Consider the following 18,372-nt stretch of genomic DNA (forward strand, 5'->3'; position numbering starts at 1 on the left):
ACGGGAGCCGGGCGGCGGAGCTAGAGGAGAAGCTCGACGCCGCCCGGGGAGTCCTTGACGCCGCCGCTGCCCGGGAACGGCGGGCGGCGGAGAACGAGGCGGCGTCGCGGCAGCGCGAAGAGGCCCTTGAGGCTCGCGCCACGGCGCTGGAGGAGCGCGCCCGCGCCCTGGACGCGAAGGAGAGAGACATGGCGGACCGCGAGGCCGCCGTCGCCACCCGGGAGGCAACACTGGTGGCGCACGAGGCCGCCTGCGCCGAAGAGGAGTCCGCACTCCGCGTCCGCGAGGACGCGCTCACCGAGCGGGGGCGAGCTCTCGAGGAGGCCGAGGCCGCGGCGCAGCGGCTGGCGGACAGCCTGTTCCTCCGCGAGGCAGCGCGGGAGGAGCAGGCGCGCCGCAATCTGGAAGGCGCCCGCGCCGAGAGGGCCGCACTGGATCAGCGGGCCGCTGAGCTCGAGGCGCGGGCGAAGGAGCTGGACGCGAGAGCGCACAGCGGCGGGGCGGCCGCGGGCCACGGCGACCTAGCCGCCCGCCTCGCAGCCGCCGAACACACCATCACCGAGCTGCAGGGCGCGCTGGACTCGTCCGCCGGGGAGGTCGAGGCCCTCCGCTTGGCGAGCGAGGTTGGGCCCGGCATGCTTCGGGACGCCGTCTCCCGTCTAGACCGCGCCGGGCGTCAGGCGGGCCTCTGGGGCGGGCGGTACGCGAAGTACGCCGCCAACCAGGGGGGCCTCGCCCAGCGCCTCTCAGAGTTGGCCGGGGCCCTCGAGCGGCTCCCCGAGGAGCTCGAGGAGACGATCAAGTCATCCACGAGGGACCTCGCCCGGGGGGCGGTGGAGCTCGTACTGGCAAGCTACCAGGCCAGGGACCCTGACTTCTCCCCGTGGGCAGCGCCGGAAGAGTTCCCTCCCGGAACCGAGGACGGCGCGCGCGCGCAGGTCCGGGACGCCGCCGACCACATCGTCCACAGCTTCGAGGGTACGGCCCCTCGGCTCGCGTTCGCGCTCGACTCCGACGAGGAGGGCGGTGACGACGGTGCGGACGACAGCGACGACGAGGCCGACGACCCGGGCGCGTCGGAGTGAGCCCCCAGGCCCCCGCCAATCTTAATAACTTTTCCTTCTTCTTCCGAGGCCTTCGGGCCCCCTTCTTGTATAGACTGATTTAATCTGCAATCAAGTAAAGAGGAAATTTCTGCGTCAGTTCTGTTTGTTGTGTGTATGAGACGAGGATGGTCTGTGCCGCGGTCCTTCTGTGTCTTGGCTTGAACAAGGGCTCGTGCCTAGGTCCCAGCCTCAAACGGCGCGGGTCGGGGCTAGTGCCTGGGGAGATCCTCGTGTCGAGACTGGCCAGGCCGGGAGCGTGGTGACCGAGGGTTATGGATGACCCGATTGTGGGCCTTTGCCGATTCCCCCCCGGAGTTCACCACGCCCCGGGGCACGGCTCGGTTCTGGGCCCCGTTTGGCGATTTTAGCCGGCCCGGGCCACCGAGGGCAGGGTCGAGCACGAGCGTGCTAATTCAAGCCAAGATTCTTCAAAAGGAAACGATGGCACAGACACAGTCCTCAGGAAATCGAAAATGCTTTTATTGAAATACGGAAGAGAAAAAAGGTAAGTATATGCATGTGGTAGCCCCCGGCCAACCCTGCATGCCCGGGGGGGTGCGGGGTTGGCCCGAGCCCGAGACATGACACCCGACCCCCACTAGGGGTAGAAGCGACGAAGGTGTTCGATGTTCCACGGGTTAGGCAGCTCTGTGCCGTCGCCCGTGGCCAGCCGAACGGAGCCCGGCCGGGGGACGCCGATCACTCGATACGGACCCTCCCACATTGGTGAGAGCTTGCTCAGTCCAGCACGCGTTTGGACGCGGCGTAGGACGAGGTCGTTGACGCAGAGTGATCGGGCCCGGACGTGGCGCTGATGGTAGCGCCGCAGGCTCTGCTGGTAGCGCGCGGCTCGGAGGGCCGCGCGCCGCCTTCGCTCTTCCAAATAGTCGAGGTCGTCTCGGCGAAGCTGATCTTGATCAGCCTCGCAATACATGGTGACCCGAGGGGACCTCAGGGTGAGCTCAGATGGGAGGACCGCCTCCGCGCCGTAGACGAGGAAGAAAGGCGTTTCCCCGGTTGCTCGGCTTGGCGTGGTTCGGTTCGCCCAGAGCACCGCTGGCAGCTCCTCGATCCACGAGTCGCCGTGCTTCTTGAGGATGTTGAAGGTCTTGGTTTTGAGGCCCTTGAGGATTTCCGCGTTGGCGCGCTCCACTTGGCCATTGCTTCTGGGGTGGGCGGGGGAGGCGAAGCAGAGCTTAATGCCCATGTCTTCGCAGTAGTCACCGAAGAGCTCACTAGTGAACTGGGTGCCGTTATCCGTAATGATACGGTTAGGCACCCCAAACCGAGCAGTGATGCCCCTGATGAATTTAAGTGCGGAGTGCTTATCGATCTTGATGACCGGATAAGCCTCGGGCCACTTAGTGAACTTGTCGACAGCGACATACAGATACTCGAACCCGCCCGGGGCCCGCTTGAACGGACCCAGGATATCGAGCCCCCAGACAGCAAACGGCCACGAAAGAGGTATGGTCTGCAGGGCCTAGGCCGGCTGATGGGTTTGCCTGGCGTGGAACTGGCACGCCCTGCACCGTCGGACCAGGTCGACCGCATCGTTGAGAGCCGTCGGCCAATAGAAACCCTGGCGAAAGGCCTTGCCAACCAAGGTGCGTGAGGCGGAGTGGGCTCCGCACTCGCCTTCATGGACATCGGCGAGAAGCTCGACGCCTTGTTCCCGAGGAATGCACTTCAGGAAGACTCCGTTAGCCGCGCGCTGATAGAGGGTCCCTTCCACCAGCACGTAGCGCTTGGAGATGCGCCGGACGCGTTCACTCCCTTCGCGGTCCTCGGGTAGAGTCTTATCTACGAGGTACGCCTGGATCTCAGTGATCCAAGCAATCAATCTAGCGGAGCTGGGAGCGCTCCCCTCGGGTCCCGAGGCCTGGACTCCGACGGGCCTCGGGGGCCGTTCAGGCGCGTCCGTCTCCCCTAGGGGGTCGGGTCGTGCCGACGGCTGGGCAAGCCTTTCTTCAAAGGCGCCCGGTGGGGTCTGGGCTCGCGAGGAAGCGAGCCTTGAGAGTTCGTCGGCGACCGCGTTATCCCGTTTGGGCACGTGCCTAAGCTCTATCCCGTCGAAATGGCGCTCCATACGCCGCACCTGGCGCACGTAAGCGTCCATCTGTTGGTCAGAGCACTGGTACTCCTTACAGACCTGGTTAACGACCAACTGGGAGTCGCCTAACACCAGGAGGCGGCGGATCCCCAGTCCAGCTGCCACTCTGAGTCCCGCAAGGAGTCCCTCGTACTCCGCCATATTGTTGGTCGCCCGAAAGTCGAGGCGGACCAGGTATCTGAGGACGTCTCCGCTCGGCGAGGTCAACGTGACCCCCACACCGGCGCCCTGAAGAGACAGGGAGCCGTCGAACTGCATCACCCAGTAGGCGGTGCGAGGCAGCTGCGAGGGGCCCGAGCTGGCCTCGGGGGCGGAGACGGGCTCGGGAGCTGCGGTCCACTCCGCCACAAAGTCGGCGAGGGCCTGGCTCTTGATCGCGTGGCGTGGTTCAAAGCGCAAATCGAATTCAGAGAGTTCGATTGCCCATCTCACCACCCGTCCAATACCCTCTCGGTTATGCAAGATTTGGCCGAGGGGGTAAGACGTAACCACCGTGACCCGATGCGCCTGGAAATAATGGTGCAACTTCCTCGAAGCCATCAGAATAGCGTAAAGCATCTTCTGGGCCTAAGGGTATCGGGTCTTGGCGTCCCGGAGGGCCTCGCTAACGAAGTAGATGGGCCGCTGCAACTTTCGGCGGGGCCGATCCTCTTCGCCAGGGGCCGCATCTCCAGGGCGCTCTTCGTCCGAGAGGCCACGCGGGGCGCACTCGGCTTCTGTGCCGACGACCTCGGGGTCAGAGGGCGACAGGCGCGGCCTTCCCGCAGTGGCCCCGGGGCCATCCTGGGGGTCGGGGGCGCCTGGCACCGTCGGACAAGCAAGCGGAGGGCCAGCTCTGGCCGTCGGGGGCCTTGGGCCGCCGTTCGGCTCGGGGGCCTCTCCTCCCTGCTCTCTCCCGGGTCGAGTCGACGCAGGGTGGGGATGCGCGGAGTGAGGGTTGTCCTCGTCGCGCTCCACGACCAACGCCGCGCTGACCACCTGCGGGGTTGCCGCTAGGTAGAGTAGCAACGGCTCATCTGGCTCCGGGGCGACCAGGACTGGGGGAGAACTGAGGTACGCCTTCAACTGAGTGAAGGCCCGCTCAGCCTCCTCCGTCCAGGTAAACGGCCCGGAGCGTTTGAGGAGCTTAAATAGGGGCAGTGCCTTCTCTCCCAGCCTAGATATGAACCGACTTAGGGCGGCCATGCAGCCGGTGACGCACTGCACATCCCTAAGCTTGCTGGGGGGCGCATCCGCTCTATAGCTCGTATCTTCTCGGGGTTGGCCTCGATGCCTCGGGCAGAGACCAAGAACCCGAGAAGCTTGCCCGCAGGCACGCCGAACACGCACTTATCGAGGTTCAACTTTATGCGGGCGGAGCGGAGACTTTCGAAAGTTTCCGCTAGATCCGAGAGTAAGGTCTCTTGGTTGCGCGTCTTCACAACCAAGTCATCAACATAGGCCTCAACATTGCGTCCTATCTGGCTACCCAAAGAAATTCGAGTAGTACGTTGAAAAGTAGGACCTGCATTCTTTAACCCGAAAGGCATTGTCGTGTAACAATAAGTTCCTATGGGGGTAATGAATGCAGTTTTTTCCTCATCCTCCCTAGCCATGCGAATCTGATGATAACCAGAGTATGCATCTAGAAAACACAAAAGGTCGCACCCCGCGGTGGAGTCGACAATCTGATCTATGCGTGGCAGGGGGTAAGGGTCCTTAGGACATGCCTTGTTAAGGTCGGTGTAGTCGATGCACATCCGAAGCTTGCCGTTCGCCTTGGGAACGACGACCGGGTTCGCCAGCCACTCCGGATGGATGACCTCACGGATGAATCCGGCCTCCAGAAGTCGCGCCACCTCCTCGCGGATGAAGGCTTGACGTTCCGGGGCCTGCCGCCGCACTTTCTGCCGGACCGGCCTTGCGCCCGGCCGCACGGCGAGACGGTGCTCAATCACCTCCCTGGGGACCCCGGGCATGTCCGCCGGTCTCCAGGCGAAGACGTCGGTGTTTGCCCGCAGGAAGGAGACGAGCGCGTCTTCCTATTTGTCGTCCAGAAGACCACCGATTCGTGTGGTCTTGGACGGGCCGTCGCCCAGGGCAACCTCCTTGACCGGGACCTCATCGCACGTGACCATCCGCTGCCTTGGGGCGGCCGGGACGGAGGTGGCGAGCCTCTCGTCGCCACCCGCGGGCTTGGACGCCGCGGCGAGGTGGTCCGCGCGCTGCTCCATACAAGCAAGCGCGACTTTGAGGTCGCCATGGACGGTGATGGGGCCACCGGGGCCCGGCATCTTCATATGGAGATAGGCGTAGTGGACCGCCGCCATGAACTTCACCAACGCGGGCCTCCCCAGGACCGCGTTGTAGGGCAGACTGAGGTCCGCCACATCGAAGTCCACCCGCTCCGTGCGGAAGTTGGCGGAACCACCGAAGGTGACCGGGAGGTCGATATGACCCAGCGGCCAGGTGTGCCCCGGCGTCACACCGATGATCGGCTGGGACGGCCGGAGCACCATCCCCGGGGCCTTGATGGCGTCAAAGGCTGCGGGGGAAAGGATGTTGAGGGCTGCACCCCCGTCTATGAGGACACGCCCCAACTTCACATTGCAAACGGTGGGGGAAACCACCATCGCGATCTGTCCTCCCCGGGCAACGCACGGCGGGTGGTCGGTCTGGTCGAAGGTGAGGGCAACCTCCGACCACCGCGCCCGCCGCGTCGCCTCATGGGTAGGGGCCGCGGCCAGAAGCTCTCGCTTCATGGCCTTGAGGCTCCGGCGAGAAGCGTGAGCGCACGCTCCCCCATCGACGGTGGCGACGGTGGCCTCAGGCTCCTGGAACCCCAGGTCATCGTCGCCATCGTCGATGTCCTCGGCGGTGGCCTTCTGCTTGGCCTCACCTCGCCGGTTGCCGGCGGGAGCCGCCGGGGTCTTGCCCTCACGGCGCTCCTGCCTCTTCTCCTCCTCCCACTTCCTCGTCCGCTCAGCCAAACTTTTGACCGCGCGGCAGTCCGCGAGGTCGTGGAGGGAGGTGTTGTGCACGGTACACCACTTGCCGGTTGGGCGCTCCCTGCTGGGAGCGCCGGCCTCCTTCTTTTTGTCGCTCGCAGGCCTCCCCTTTCGAGGGGCCCGCGAAGCGCCCTCGACGGCGAGGACATGACCCTCGTCGTCGGAACGGGCCGACCCCTTCTTCCTCGTCCTGTCCCGCCGCCCTGACCGAGCGATGGACTCGGGGGGGCCGGAGCTGCCACACCAGAACCGGAGGAGTTCCAGGTCCAGGCCTCCTCCTTGCGAGCCACACGGTCCGCGAGCTCAAAAAGCTGCGCGGTGGTCTGGGGCTCCTTGGAGGCGATCTTCTCGAGCATGCGGTTGTGCCGCACGCCCCCCCTGAACGCGTAGATCACCGCGTGTGCGGGAATGCAGGGTTTGGTGTTGCGGACTTGACAGAACCGCTGAATGTACAAGCGAAGAGACTCATCGTCCCTTCGCTGTACCGCATGCAAGTCCGCTTCTTCGCCTGGGCGCAGATATATGCCCTGGAAGTTCGTGGTGAACTGCTGGCACAAATCCTCCCAAGAGTGGACCGACGCGGGTGGCAAGTTCATTAGCCAACCCCGCGCCTGACCCTTTAGGGCCATAGGGAAGAAATTCGCCATGACCCTGTCGTCACCCCCGGCGGCCTCGATCCTGGTCGTGTAGATCTGGAGAAACTCGGCGGGGTTGACGCTTCCGTCGTATTTTTCGGTGATGGTGGGCCGGAACCTTGGGGGCCAACGAACGTTCCGAAGGGTCACCACAAAGGCTCGACAGCCGGCACCGCCAACCGGGGACACGGGGGGCCGGCCCCCGTGCCCGGACCGAAGTGGCGCTCCGGACGAGGAAGCGCCCTCCGTTGCGTGGGCAGCGCGACGAGCGTCGCGCCGGCGCTCGATATCGAGGCGGGCATCCGGCCCCCCACGCACATCTTCTTGGGTCGGAGGCGTTGACGAGGGAATGGCGGACGAACGGCGGGTAACGGCCGCCGCTCGCCGCGCCCTCCGCCTCGACGACATGGAGCTGGCGGCGGCTGCGCCAGAGGCCTCGGTGGCGGAGGACCGCCCGCCGGCGCCTAGGCGCTGCTGCGCCGTCATGACCAAGTCGGCCACGTCATCCAGCCAACGTCGGGCTGGAGTCTCTGGATCGGGGACGACGGGCGGGTGACGCAGGAGCGCGCCCTGGGGCGTGCCGCCATCGCCGTAGACGAGGCGGCGACGCGCCCCGTCTCACCGTCCTCCCCCTTCGCCCGCGGGCGGCGAAGTCGCGGATCCTTCGACCTCCCCGAGCGCCCCCCCCCCCGCCCAAGATTTCGGCGAGAGGGGGACGGTGGGGTGCGAGCCCGACGGCGCGGGTTCTGCTCCCCGTCGTCACCGCTAGCGTTCGGAGAGAGGCTGTGCGCCACTGCCCGTTCGGCCATTGGGCTGAGCGGGAGAAGCTTGGCGCACACGAAAGAGGACGAGGGCTTAGAAAGACACGCACGCCCCCTACCTGGCGCGCCAGATGACGGAGCGTGGGGCTCCTCACCGGGAGACCGCGCAGGCCCCCCTTTGCCGGTTCGGCCGGGGGCGCTAAGTGAGGTTCTTCGCCCTCGATCTGAGGAACGTCAGCGAGAGAGGAAATGCACAAGACACGGGCGACGTAGACAGGTTCGGGCCGCTGAGAAGCGTAACACCCTACTCCTGTGTTCTGGTGGATCTGTGCGTGAAGGAATACAGAGAGCCGGAGAGCGAGACAGAGTTTTTTGCTCTAGAACCCCTTTTTCCCCCCAGGCCTGGGCCTCCTTTTTATCTGGTAAGGGGTCACCACATGGGCCTCTAGCTGCCTAAGAGGGGAAACATGCTTTTTACAATGAGGGTTAGTCTACAGCCGGAAGTGACCTCTGACAAGCAGAGCACACGCCTCCTGCCCCGCTCGCCTGCTTTCCCGGTGGACGCCCATTTCAACCTTCATTTAATGGCCAGCGACTTCCTTGCCATGCTTGCGCTGAAGCCTGGAATGGATCTGACCGGGACTGACATACCAACTCCAGGAGTTAGCACGCCGGCTCCGGCTAGGGACGAGAGCCAGGAAGCTCTCATCATTCCGACGGGACGGGGCAAGGCGTGTGACAGGCCGCCTGTTGCCACCTAACCCGCGATCTGACCGGTCTATGACCGGTCACACACCGCGATCGGTCACGGACCGGATAAGCGTGCGCTGCGCCGCATTAAATGTGGCGTGGCGCGCTCGTCCAACCTGCTATAAATGCGGTTAGGTGAGCCCCGCTGTGCTCACCTAACCCACACACGTGGCGCCGAAACCACAGGGGTCGGGGCGCCCCAGCCCTCGGGGCCGAAACGGGAGCGGTCCGACCCCTCGGGGAGACAGAGGGAGGGGTGGCCACGTCATCCTCGGGCCCGACCCCCCCGAGGGGGTCAGGCCACGTGGGTGACCGCGGCTACCCAAGCCTCTCTAGTCACGATACCCCCGGCCCCATGTCACCGACACATACATACATATATACATACATACATACATATATATATATACATATATATACATACATACATACATAGATATATATATATATATACATATGTATATATATACATATATACATATTCATATTCATATATGTATCTAGATTTATTAACATCTATTTAAATGTGGATAATCCTAGAAAGTCTTCTAATATGAAATGGAGGGAGTACTAACTTAAAAACCACACCAAATGGTGCAGCGTAAATTTAATTGGGCAGAACTGAATTGATCAACGGGACAGCTAAAATGGTGCAAAAACCACACTAAACAGACCCCGAATGGTTCGAGATTCTCATTTTTCGGCGATTTGAATGGACAATATACTAGGAGTATTTCAGACTCCAGCGGCCAGCGATAAGTTCTGCCTCGACTATCTTTAAATCGCGTGTCACGATACCATATGTAATTTACTCGCAGTAAATTGCAATTGCATGTGCAGTTAGTTCATTTTAGAAAACAAGTCAAGACTCATGGAGTGAGTTCCCCAAAAGAAGAGACACATGAAGTGATGGTGGACCATTGTGGAGAGGGTTGTTCAGATTGTACGCTTAAACGTAAACCGTCAGTTGTTTGTGTTTATATGGGAATATCCAAAATGACGCGCTCAGTGTCAGCTCATAATCCCAGGTACTACGTACTACAAAGGGACAGAGAGCGACGGTGCAACCGATGGTGCAGCAGGAGCATGTGCAGATTTACTGATACCACAGTAGTAAGGCAAACTTTTCCCTCAACCCTGGCACTTCATTCATTCATCTGTGGATCAAATCTCTCACAATCTTGTCTGCAGTATCAAAAGGAGGATGCTAGGGCCCCCGTGCAGAACACAGTAAAATCTTGCCTATGAAATCCCCCTCTCCTCGGGTTGGTTTAGTCTGTGGTCTAAATAGGTTTTACCAAATTTTGTCAATGCTAAATTTTGGTAAGTTTTGGCATGACTAATTTTAGTAAAGCAAAGCTGTGTTTGGATTAAAGCCAAAATAGGCTAAGTTTACTATTGAAATGACCTATTTTCTTAGGCATACCAAAATTTGGCTTCAAACCAAATAAATACTAAGCACTATTTAAATTGCTAAATATTAGTAAGTCTAATTTAGATTTCAAATCAAACCAGCCCCTCGTCTCCTCGTGTTGGCCTTGGCATCTCCAGGGGGACCAGGCGAGAGTCGAGGCGCCAACGATCCGACGACAGCCGTCCTTATCCCCTGCTCTGCTCTGCTCCCCGATCCGTCGAGAGAACTCCGTCGCCAGCTTCCACCTGCTGCGCCGCGCCCCGGTTTTCCACCCCCGCCTTATCCTCCCCGCACATTTCTTACCGTCCGCGTACGCAACGTGACGCGCGCCTCACCGTAGCCGTAACATCTCGCCGCTATCCGTTCCGCGCGCGCGGGCGATCGGGCCGGCCGCTGCCCATCACACGAGCGAGCCGCGAGAGGTGTGGCGCATCAGCGCGCAGCTTTCGCGTCCTCCCGGGCTGATCCGGCCCATGCTCGCGGCTGCGTACATATTCGCCTTTAACATTGACACGCCCGTACCATATGCCAATATACATCTGACATCGCGTGTGTAATTCTGCCTTGTAAAGAGGAGGTCGAGTTCTTTTAGTCTTTTGAATCTTGAAGCTAACTGGAGTAGCTTGGGCATGTTTGGTTGCTGCCCTGAGAAGAAATTGCTTGCCTGAGTATAACGTGAGGCTGTTTGGTTGTCTCCCTGAGACTCAAGATTCCACGCCTGGCCTGATGTCCTCCCGCACGTCGTTAGCCTGAGCCAGGCGACCAAAATAGGTCGTCTGAGCTCCAGGCGAGTCCACTTACCACCGTAATCTTCTTCTATGTGGAGAGAACGATAGGATTTCAACAGCTACACGCGTGCCCCCGCCACCGCCGCCGCCGCCATCGTCACGCGGAGCTGCTGCAGTTGTTGTCTCCATCGCCGTCATGTGAATCAGTCACCTCCACCCTTGCTGGATTCACCGAGGAAGAGGCTGACTCGCTGGATCCCTCTGCATCCTGCTGCTTCGCTTTGTTGTACTTGTATCCGCCGTTCGCGTGAAGCACGGGAAGGAAACAGGTACTGCAGCCATTCCAGATCTGATACCGTGAAGGCTTTCATGGTTTGTTTGATTGAATCAATTGGCAACCAGCTGAAAGAAATTGTTGCAGATTTTGCTAGATGCGTGGATTTAGGGATTTTTTTCCTTGTGTTTTTTTCTAATTATAATTAGTACCTGACTTAGCGGTTCTCATCCAGATCCTAATCATGTTTCTTCCTCTCAGGCAAAGGTAGACAACCAAACAAGTAAAATGTCAGGCTGCATGACCAGGCCATCTTCATCAGCTTCTTCTATGCCTGATAGTCATGCAATTTTCTCAGGCACGGTACTCAGGGTATCAACCAAACAGGCCATTAATTAGTGTGCTAGCTTGCTTACGAAACGCACTACAAGGATCGCAGCTCATGCGCGCTCGGATGAGCTCGCTTCTTTTTTCCTTGGCGTGCCTGTTGCATGACGTGATGGGAGAAGGGGAGTCAAGGAGGAGGGCGTACAAGTTGTCGAGCACATGTTCTTATACGTGTGTCGCGCGTGCGCCGCGTTATCCAGAGCTACTCTACGCAACGGATCAGGAGAGAAGCGAACAGATAGATAGCGAGCTGCTCGTAGCACTGTGCGTTCCTTTTCCACCTCAGCTGTTGTTTGGCTGTTCCACGTTCCTGATCGGCCTGCCGTGTCAGCGTTAGCATGTCAATCCTGCTTGTGTGGCACTGGCAGTGGCAAGTCGCCCAAGCAGGACAACATACGTATTCATATCTTCTCAAATTTGGGATGTCGTCGTCATTGCAAAAGATCCAAGTGGTCGATGTATATGCAAGGCAGAGCAACCGAGCTTCCGAAGAAAGTTCGTGCCCTATCTTGTCTTTATAGGGTGCTCTCTTCCTTTTCGCTATGTCAAGCTCGATTGAAATATTTGGATAGTGTATATCCCTACGTGGAGTGAGCACCGCTAAGCTTTCCCCACCTTTTCTTGAAGCTATGAAGCACTAGGTACTCTAGTTTCGTGACGTCCTTGCCATCAATCTACCATGAAAGGTTAGAACAACCGCGGTACAAAACCATCAAATTTGTTCGATTCGATGAGAATTTTGGATTCCGACACATCGACGCTAAGGTTTGTGGGTTGGATACAGAGCAAAGTGAGACGGGCGGGCGGGGAATTGATTAAAGTTTCTCTCTGATCACAGTCTCGATGAGACCCTTGCCGCGTGAATCGTGATTGCACCGTTGCACCAAGAGATGAAGAGATGCAGGCATGCAGCCGACCGAGCGCGATGGCCCACTAATCTTTCAAATCCACAAAGAATAAGTTTACTTCGTGACCCTCAAAAGTGACCGAAATCTAATTCGTGACCCTAAACCACAAAACCGGATATCTCGACCCCCCAACTCTTAAAACCGGAGCAATTTGACTCCCTGCACGGTTTTGGATGGCAGTTTTGCTGACGTGGCGTCTACGTGGCGGTATTGACTCGGTCTTCTTTCCACGTGGCGTTGACGTGGCGCTCAGGAGGCATTAGAAATAAAAAAATGTGGGACCCATTTCTCATCCACCAAAAGTGTGGGTGGGACCCACTGACACGTGGGGCCCACATAAATCATCATCCCCCTCTCTATTTCTCTTCCCTTCGGCAAGTGGCGGCCGTGTGACGGCTGAAGGGGGCCAGCGGCGCGCGGGATCCGCCGGCGGCGGCGGCGGGAGGGCAGGCGGGCAAGGGCGGGTGGAGGCGTAGGAGGGGACCCTGGTGACGATGTTGTCGGCGTTGCGGGCGTAAGAGGGGCAGCGGGCTGGCGAAATCTCGGGGGGCGCCGCCTCTCCTCCCTCCCTCGCCCGCCGCCGTCGCCGCTCCGGCCCTCGCTAGCCACCGACGCCGCTCCAGCCCTTGTCTGTCGTCGCCGCCGCCGCACCGGCCTCGCCCGCCACTCCAGCGCAGCAAAGGGGGAGGGGAGAGAGAGAGAGAGAGAAGGGAAGGACCGGAGATGGACGGAGAGCGGCAGAGGCAGGCTCGGCCCCTTCCGTCCCAGCGACGGCGGCGTCGAGCGACGAGATCCCGACGATTTCTCTTCCCCTTCGGCAGGCGGCGGCGGCGGCAGCGGCAGGCACAGCTGCTAGTACTCTAGCTCCCGTCCGTCGTCGTCGATGGCCGCTGCATCTACCGCCCTCGCCGGTCCTCGCCCGCCCACTCGCCGATGGTCGCCGTCGCCGTCCCCACTGCCCGCCGATGGTTGCCGCCGCCATCTAGCACGAGCCCGTCGATGGCCGCCGCATCTACCGCCCTTGCCGTCCCCACCACCGCTCCAGCTCCTGCCCGGTGATACCGCCGCCATCCCCATTGCCGCTCCGGTTGTGAAGAGAGGCTGGGGGAGAGAATGAGAGAAGGGAGAGAGAGGGAGGAGGAAGAAGGGGATGAGAGAGGATGACATGTGGGTCCCACTTGTCAATGGGTCCCCATGTCAGTGAGCCCCGCATGTCATCCTCTGTGTGAATGATAAATGAATTATTTTTTTAAATTCTAATGCCACCTAAGCGCCACGTCAACGTCGCGTGTAAAGGAGACACGTTCAATACAGCCACGTAGACGCCACGTCAGCAAAACCGCCATCCAAAACCGTCCAGGGAGTCAAATTACACTGGTTTTAAGAGTTTGGGGGTCAAGATATCCGGTTTTGTGGTTTAGGGCCACGGATTAGATTTCGATCACTTTTGAGGGTCACGAAGTGAACTTATTCCAATCCACAACACGTTAGCACCTCATCGGCCCAATCTTGAAAGCTCGTACGATGCGGCGGGCAATCATCGAGCGAACGCCCGTGGGCCGTTGGCCGTTGACTGCGAAAGGGAGCATATGGAGAGGTCCAGGCGAAAATACGCCATGGACAGCCCACGGGCGTTCGCTCGATGATGATACACCGTACCTCTTTGATCCCGAACTGATTTAGGATTCTTTTTTTATTGACACCAACTGATTTAGGATTCTAGAGAGTAGAGTACAATAATTTGCTTGTTTTCTTTCTGAGGACAAAATGCTCCAGAGCCCAGAGGTCAATTGAATACGTGTGTAGTAACCTTATTTGTGCTTCACCTTGAATGAAACTGTACGTCAAATCCCCTCAGAGAAAATGAACTTCATTGGCGTTTGAGAAAACAACATGTTAATTAAGTTTGATCACGACAAAGCACGCACATCCTCGCTGTCTAATTTAATGTTCAACCGATCGAGGCACACACACACTGCTAGTTTGCATGTACCCGTATAGATCGGTCCATTTCTGCTAGTATACTCCTTTCGTACGCACACCCCTGCATTCTGCTAGCTGCTCCGTGTCTCCCTCGTTGCATGGTAAGCTAGCATGTCGCCGTTCAAGCCGATCGAGCAGTGCTCGACGGAGGGGCGGTCGCAGCAGACGGTGGCCTCCGACCTCGACGGCACGCTGCTCCTGTCCCGCAGCGCCTTCCCGTACTACCTCCTCGTCGCGCTCGAGGCCGGCGGCCCCCTCCGCGCGGTCGCGCTGCTCATGTCCGTGCCCTTCGTCTACCTCACGTACGTCACCATCTCCGAGTCCCTCGCCGTGCGCGCGCTGCTGTACATCGCCGTGGCGGGTCTCGAGGTGAGGGACGTCGAGTCGGTGGCGCGGTCGGTGCTGCCCAGGTTCTACGCCGGCGACGTCCACCCGGAGGGGTGGCGGGTGTTCAGCTCGTTCGGCAGGAGGTGCGTCGTGACGGCGAGCCCCAGGGTGATGGTGGAGCCGTTCGCGAGGGCGTTCCTCGGCGCGGACAGGGTCATCGGCACGGAGCTGGAGGTCGGCGAGGACGGCAGGGCCACCGGCTTCGTCGCCAAGCCCGGCGTGCTCATCCGCGAGCACAAGAGGAACGCGGTGGTGAGGGAGTTCGGCGACGCGCTGCCGGACGTCGGCATGGGGGACAGGGAGAGCGACTTCGACTTCATGGCCATCTGCAAGGTACGGACAAAGAATATTGCCTATTCCCTTAACTACTTACTACTACCTCAGTTCCAAAAATAGTTTGCTTTTACACATGGACAACTGCCTGTCTAAATGTAGAAAAATGAGTTCTTTTTTAAAAAGTAGAGGTAGGATTGTACTAGCACACATGTTCATATTACGTGTGTCCTAGTATTTGGTACAGTACATTTATAACGGCAAGTAGCTTATAGTGCAACCTGCAGGCAGCATATCTGCATATGGAATTTTGCGATGTGGCCGCACAATTATGTACTTAGTATTTTTTTTTTGAAAAGAGATGTACTTAGTATTTCGCATACAATTTTGCTATATATTTGACAACAAATTTTACCACAAAAATTTGACAGATGTAATTACAGTACAATCGTAGTGTAATTACACTGTAACTTGCATGTAATTACACTGTAACTATAGTGTAACTTGTATGTAATTTTCAAAAATATCTCCGTAATATGTTATTTCGATAAAATGAGGTTGTGGGAATAAATTCTTTCATATATATGTGTGCTATGATTTGTTTTCTTCCTCACCAAAACAAATCTTGTAATAGATCTAACGATTCAAAATTATGTGAAACTTATATATAAGTTACACTGTAGTTACATGCAAGTTACAGTGTAATTACATATAAGTTACAGTGTAATTACACTACCACTGTACTATAATTACATCTGTCAAATTTTTAGGAGAAAATTTGTCGACAAATGTATAGGTGGTCCCTTTGGCATATATAAGTAGGTTAACTGCAACAGTACAAACAATATATTATTAATTCCTTGTACTATGTAATACACTGAATAGTACAACGAGTATGCATTTTGTTCGTTGCCATTTATGCTGAGGATAATTGTAGTATGGCATTAATCGATCTGGACCAATCTCTCCACGTTAGGTGTCTGCATTCACCGGTGAGATGATCAGTCGAGAGGTAGTTGTGCCATTGATATCGTCCACTGCTTTCTCGTTATCCTTTCTCTGTAGGTGACTCTGAATCTAGCTCTTTTCACGGATTGCATCAACTGATATACGTCGTATTCTTCCCAAGTTCCCTGCATTCATGTCTTAAATATGCTAACTGGACAATTAATGGCTCATAGCAGGGCAGCTGCCTGTCAGTGATCACTCCAGCTTGGTTGGATGGTTGAGTTAGCCTGTCTGTTTCATGATATCTGGTACAGGTCCCACTCAATACCGTTCGGTAGGAATTTATACTTGTGATGTACTTATGTCCTCAAATAAGGCCAGGGAGAATATGAACGTAAGCAAATTTGTGATTGCTAGACAGACATGAAAAACCAAAGTCTAGCCATGCATGATCTACAGATTTCCTTGTTTCTTCCCTCCAACTTTGGGAAGTTTGCACTGAATTAATACGGTTTTGCTTCATGGTAGGCCATTATATTTGCAAGTAATGGTCCTACTAGTATAACTGGATCCCAAATTTCCGATGGAGCATCACAATCACGATCATATGTCAAGATCGATATTATGCTGTTTGGGGCAACCGGGCAAACATAGCACCGGGTAAACTTTGGTTCAACTTACAGTTAATCAGTAGTTAACCATGCTGATATGATAATAAGCTGATTAGTCCGTGTAAGTTAATTAATTAACCTACCGGGCATGCATGCAAGTTTTGGATGGATTTACATAATGGATAAGCTGGTACTCTGTTTGTAAATTCTAATCTACTAGCGTCCTTAATTTTTTTACTTCTCCATTTAACCAGCGACCCATGCATTATTCTGTATTTCCGTTGCATACTTGCATCTTCATGCACGTGAACTATGCATGACATGATGCATCTTGATCAACGTGGCACGTGCACGCATGCATGCAGGACGCGTACGTCGTGACCACCTCGCGGAAGCACCGGCCGGTGCCGGAGAGCCAGCTGCTGAGAACCGTCGTCCTCCACGACGGCCGCCTCGCCCAGCGCCCGACGGCGATCAACACGCTGCTCGTCTTCCTCTGGATGCCGGTCGGCTTCGCGCTCGCGCTCCTCCGCGCGTGCCTCAGCCTGCTCCTCCCCGAGCGCGTCCTCTCCTACGCCTACAAGCTCACGGGCGTCGGGCTCGTGGTGCGCGGCCGCCCGCCGCCGCCGGACGGGAGCCCCGGCGTGCTCTTCGTGTGCAACCACCGCACCGTGCTCGACCAGGTCGCCGTCGCCGCCGCGCTGGGCCGCAAGGTGATCTGCGTCACGTACAGCGTCCCTCGGAAAACGTACGGCATGAGCTCCAGGCTCCCGGAGGCGCTCACGGCCTCGCCGGTCAAGGCCGCCGTCGCGCTGTGCAGGGAGCGCGACAGGGACGCGGACCGTGTCCGGCGGCTGCTGGAGGAGGGCGTCGACATCGTCGCCTTCCCCGAGGGCACCACCTGCCGAGGGGCGTTCCTGCTGCGGTTCAGCTCGCTGTTCGCCGAGCTCACCGACCGCATCGTGCCGGTGGCCATCGCCACCAGGGAGACCATGTTCCACGGCTCCACGGCGCGCGGGTTTAAGGGCATGGACCCTTACTTCTTCTTCATGAACCCGCGGCCGGCGTACGAGGTCACGTTCCTGAGCCAGCTGCCGAGTGAGCTCACCTCCGGCGGCGGCGGCAAGTCGCCGGTCGAGGTGGCCAACTACGTGCAGAAGGCGCTCGCCGGGCAGCTGGGGTCCGAGCACATCGGCATCACGCGCAAGGAGAAGTAGCGAATGCTTGCCGGCACCGACGGCCGTGTGGAGTCGAATGAGGACTAGAACCAGAAGCCACACGCCCACTATTATTGGTTCCAATATATATGGCCAGGAGCCTCGTTTCTTCGTTATTTCTGTCACATAACAAGCTTCAAGTGCTTATACGAGAACTGAAGATGCAACATAGTAGAACTCATGTTGTTCGTTGTGGACTTGTGGTATAACGACTTTGATCATTTCTTTGTCCTTTTATTTTTACAAAAATCCAAGAAATATAGTCATATAAGTTTCATACTGATGTAAATTCTTTTGCTATATAATAGATTTGGCTATGTTTTTTTTTCTTTGAAAGGATGGCAAAAGCTTAGCCTCGTATATTAATAGAAAGGAAACAAAGTATACATGAGTATATACAGGGTTAGTCTAAAGAAAACGACATGCCCACAAAAGAAAAACACTAAATGATATCTTCCAAAATTGTAGGATCGAATCAAAAGAACTAAGCCAACCAGAGGGGGGTGAATGGTTGATATACCCAAAAACCGAAAACTTTTAGCGGAAATAAAAGTTACCCTCAATTTCGATGAGATCGGTCTGACCAGAGTAGATTAGCCGGTCTGACCGGTGTTGAATCTCCGGTCTGACCTCCGAGATCTGCTCCTGACGCCTGTCACCGACCCTGGTCTGACCGCCGTGTACCCGCCGGTCTAACCGCCGCGATGCCGCCTGTCACACCCCAATCTGATACCGCCGTACAACGGCACCTGACAGGAGCGTGTCGTAGGGAAAACGGCGTGAACCGCTTCCTACGAAACCGCGATCTCGGTACCTGTCCCAGGACATAGTGCTGGTACCCACGGTGACAAATATGAATCATAGCAATCCTTAAAATAAATAGAGGACTT

The 18,372-nt window shown here is 57.3% G+C and overlaps 1 protein-coding gene and 1 long non-coding RNA gene across 2 annotated transcripts; both read left to right on the forward strand.

Annotated features, from left to right (window-relative positions):
- The first annotated feature begins 10,214 nt into the window (after nucleotides 1-10,214).
- On the forward strand, nucleotides 10,215-11,759 carry LOC136356460 (uncharacterized). Its single transcript, XR_010741285.1, has 2 exons — nucleotides 10,215-10,823; nucleotides 11,030-11,759. It is a non-coding gene; the product is annotated as an uncharacterized lncRNA (long non-coding RNA).
- A 2,204-nt stretch (nucleotides 11,760-13,963) lies between these two features.
- LOC4338951 (glycerol-3-phosphate 2-O-acyltransferase 6) lies at nucleotides 13,964-17,818 on the forward strand. Its single transcript, XM_015783466.3, has 2 exons — nucleotides 13,964-14,766; nucleotides 16,631-17,818. The coding sequence occupies exons 1-2, from the start codon at nucleotides 14,158-14,160 to the stop codon at nucleotides 17,480-17,482; spliced, it is 1,461 nt and encodes a 486-aa protein (XP_015638952.1). The 5' UTR covers nucleotides 13,964-14,157; the 3' UTR covers nucleotides 17,483-17,818.
- Nucleotides 17,819-18,372: the final 554 nt, after the last annotated feature.

Source organism: Oryza sativa, chromosome 5 (genome assembly GCF_034140825.1).
Source record: "Oryza sativa Japonica Group chromosome 5, ASM3414082v1".
Classification (NCBI taxonomy): Eukaryota; Viridiplantae; Streptophyta; class Magnoliopsida; order Poales; family Poaceae; genus Oryza; species Oryza sativa.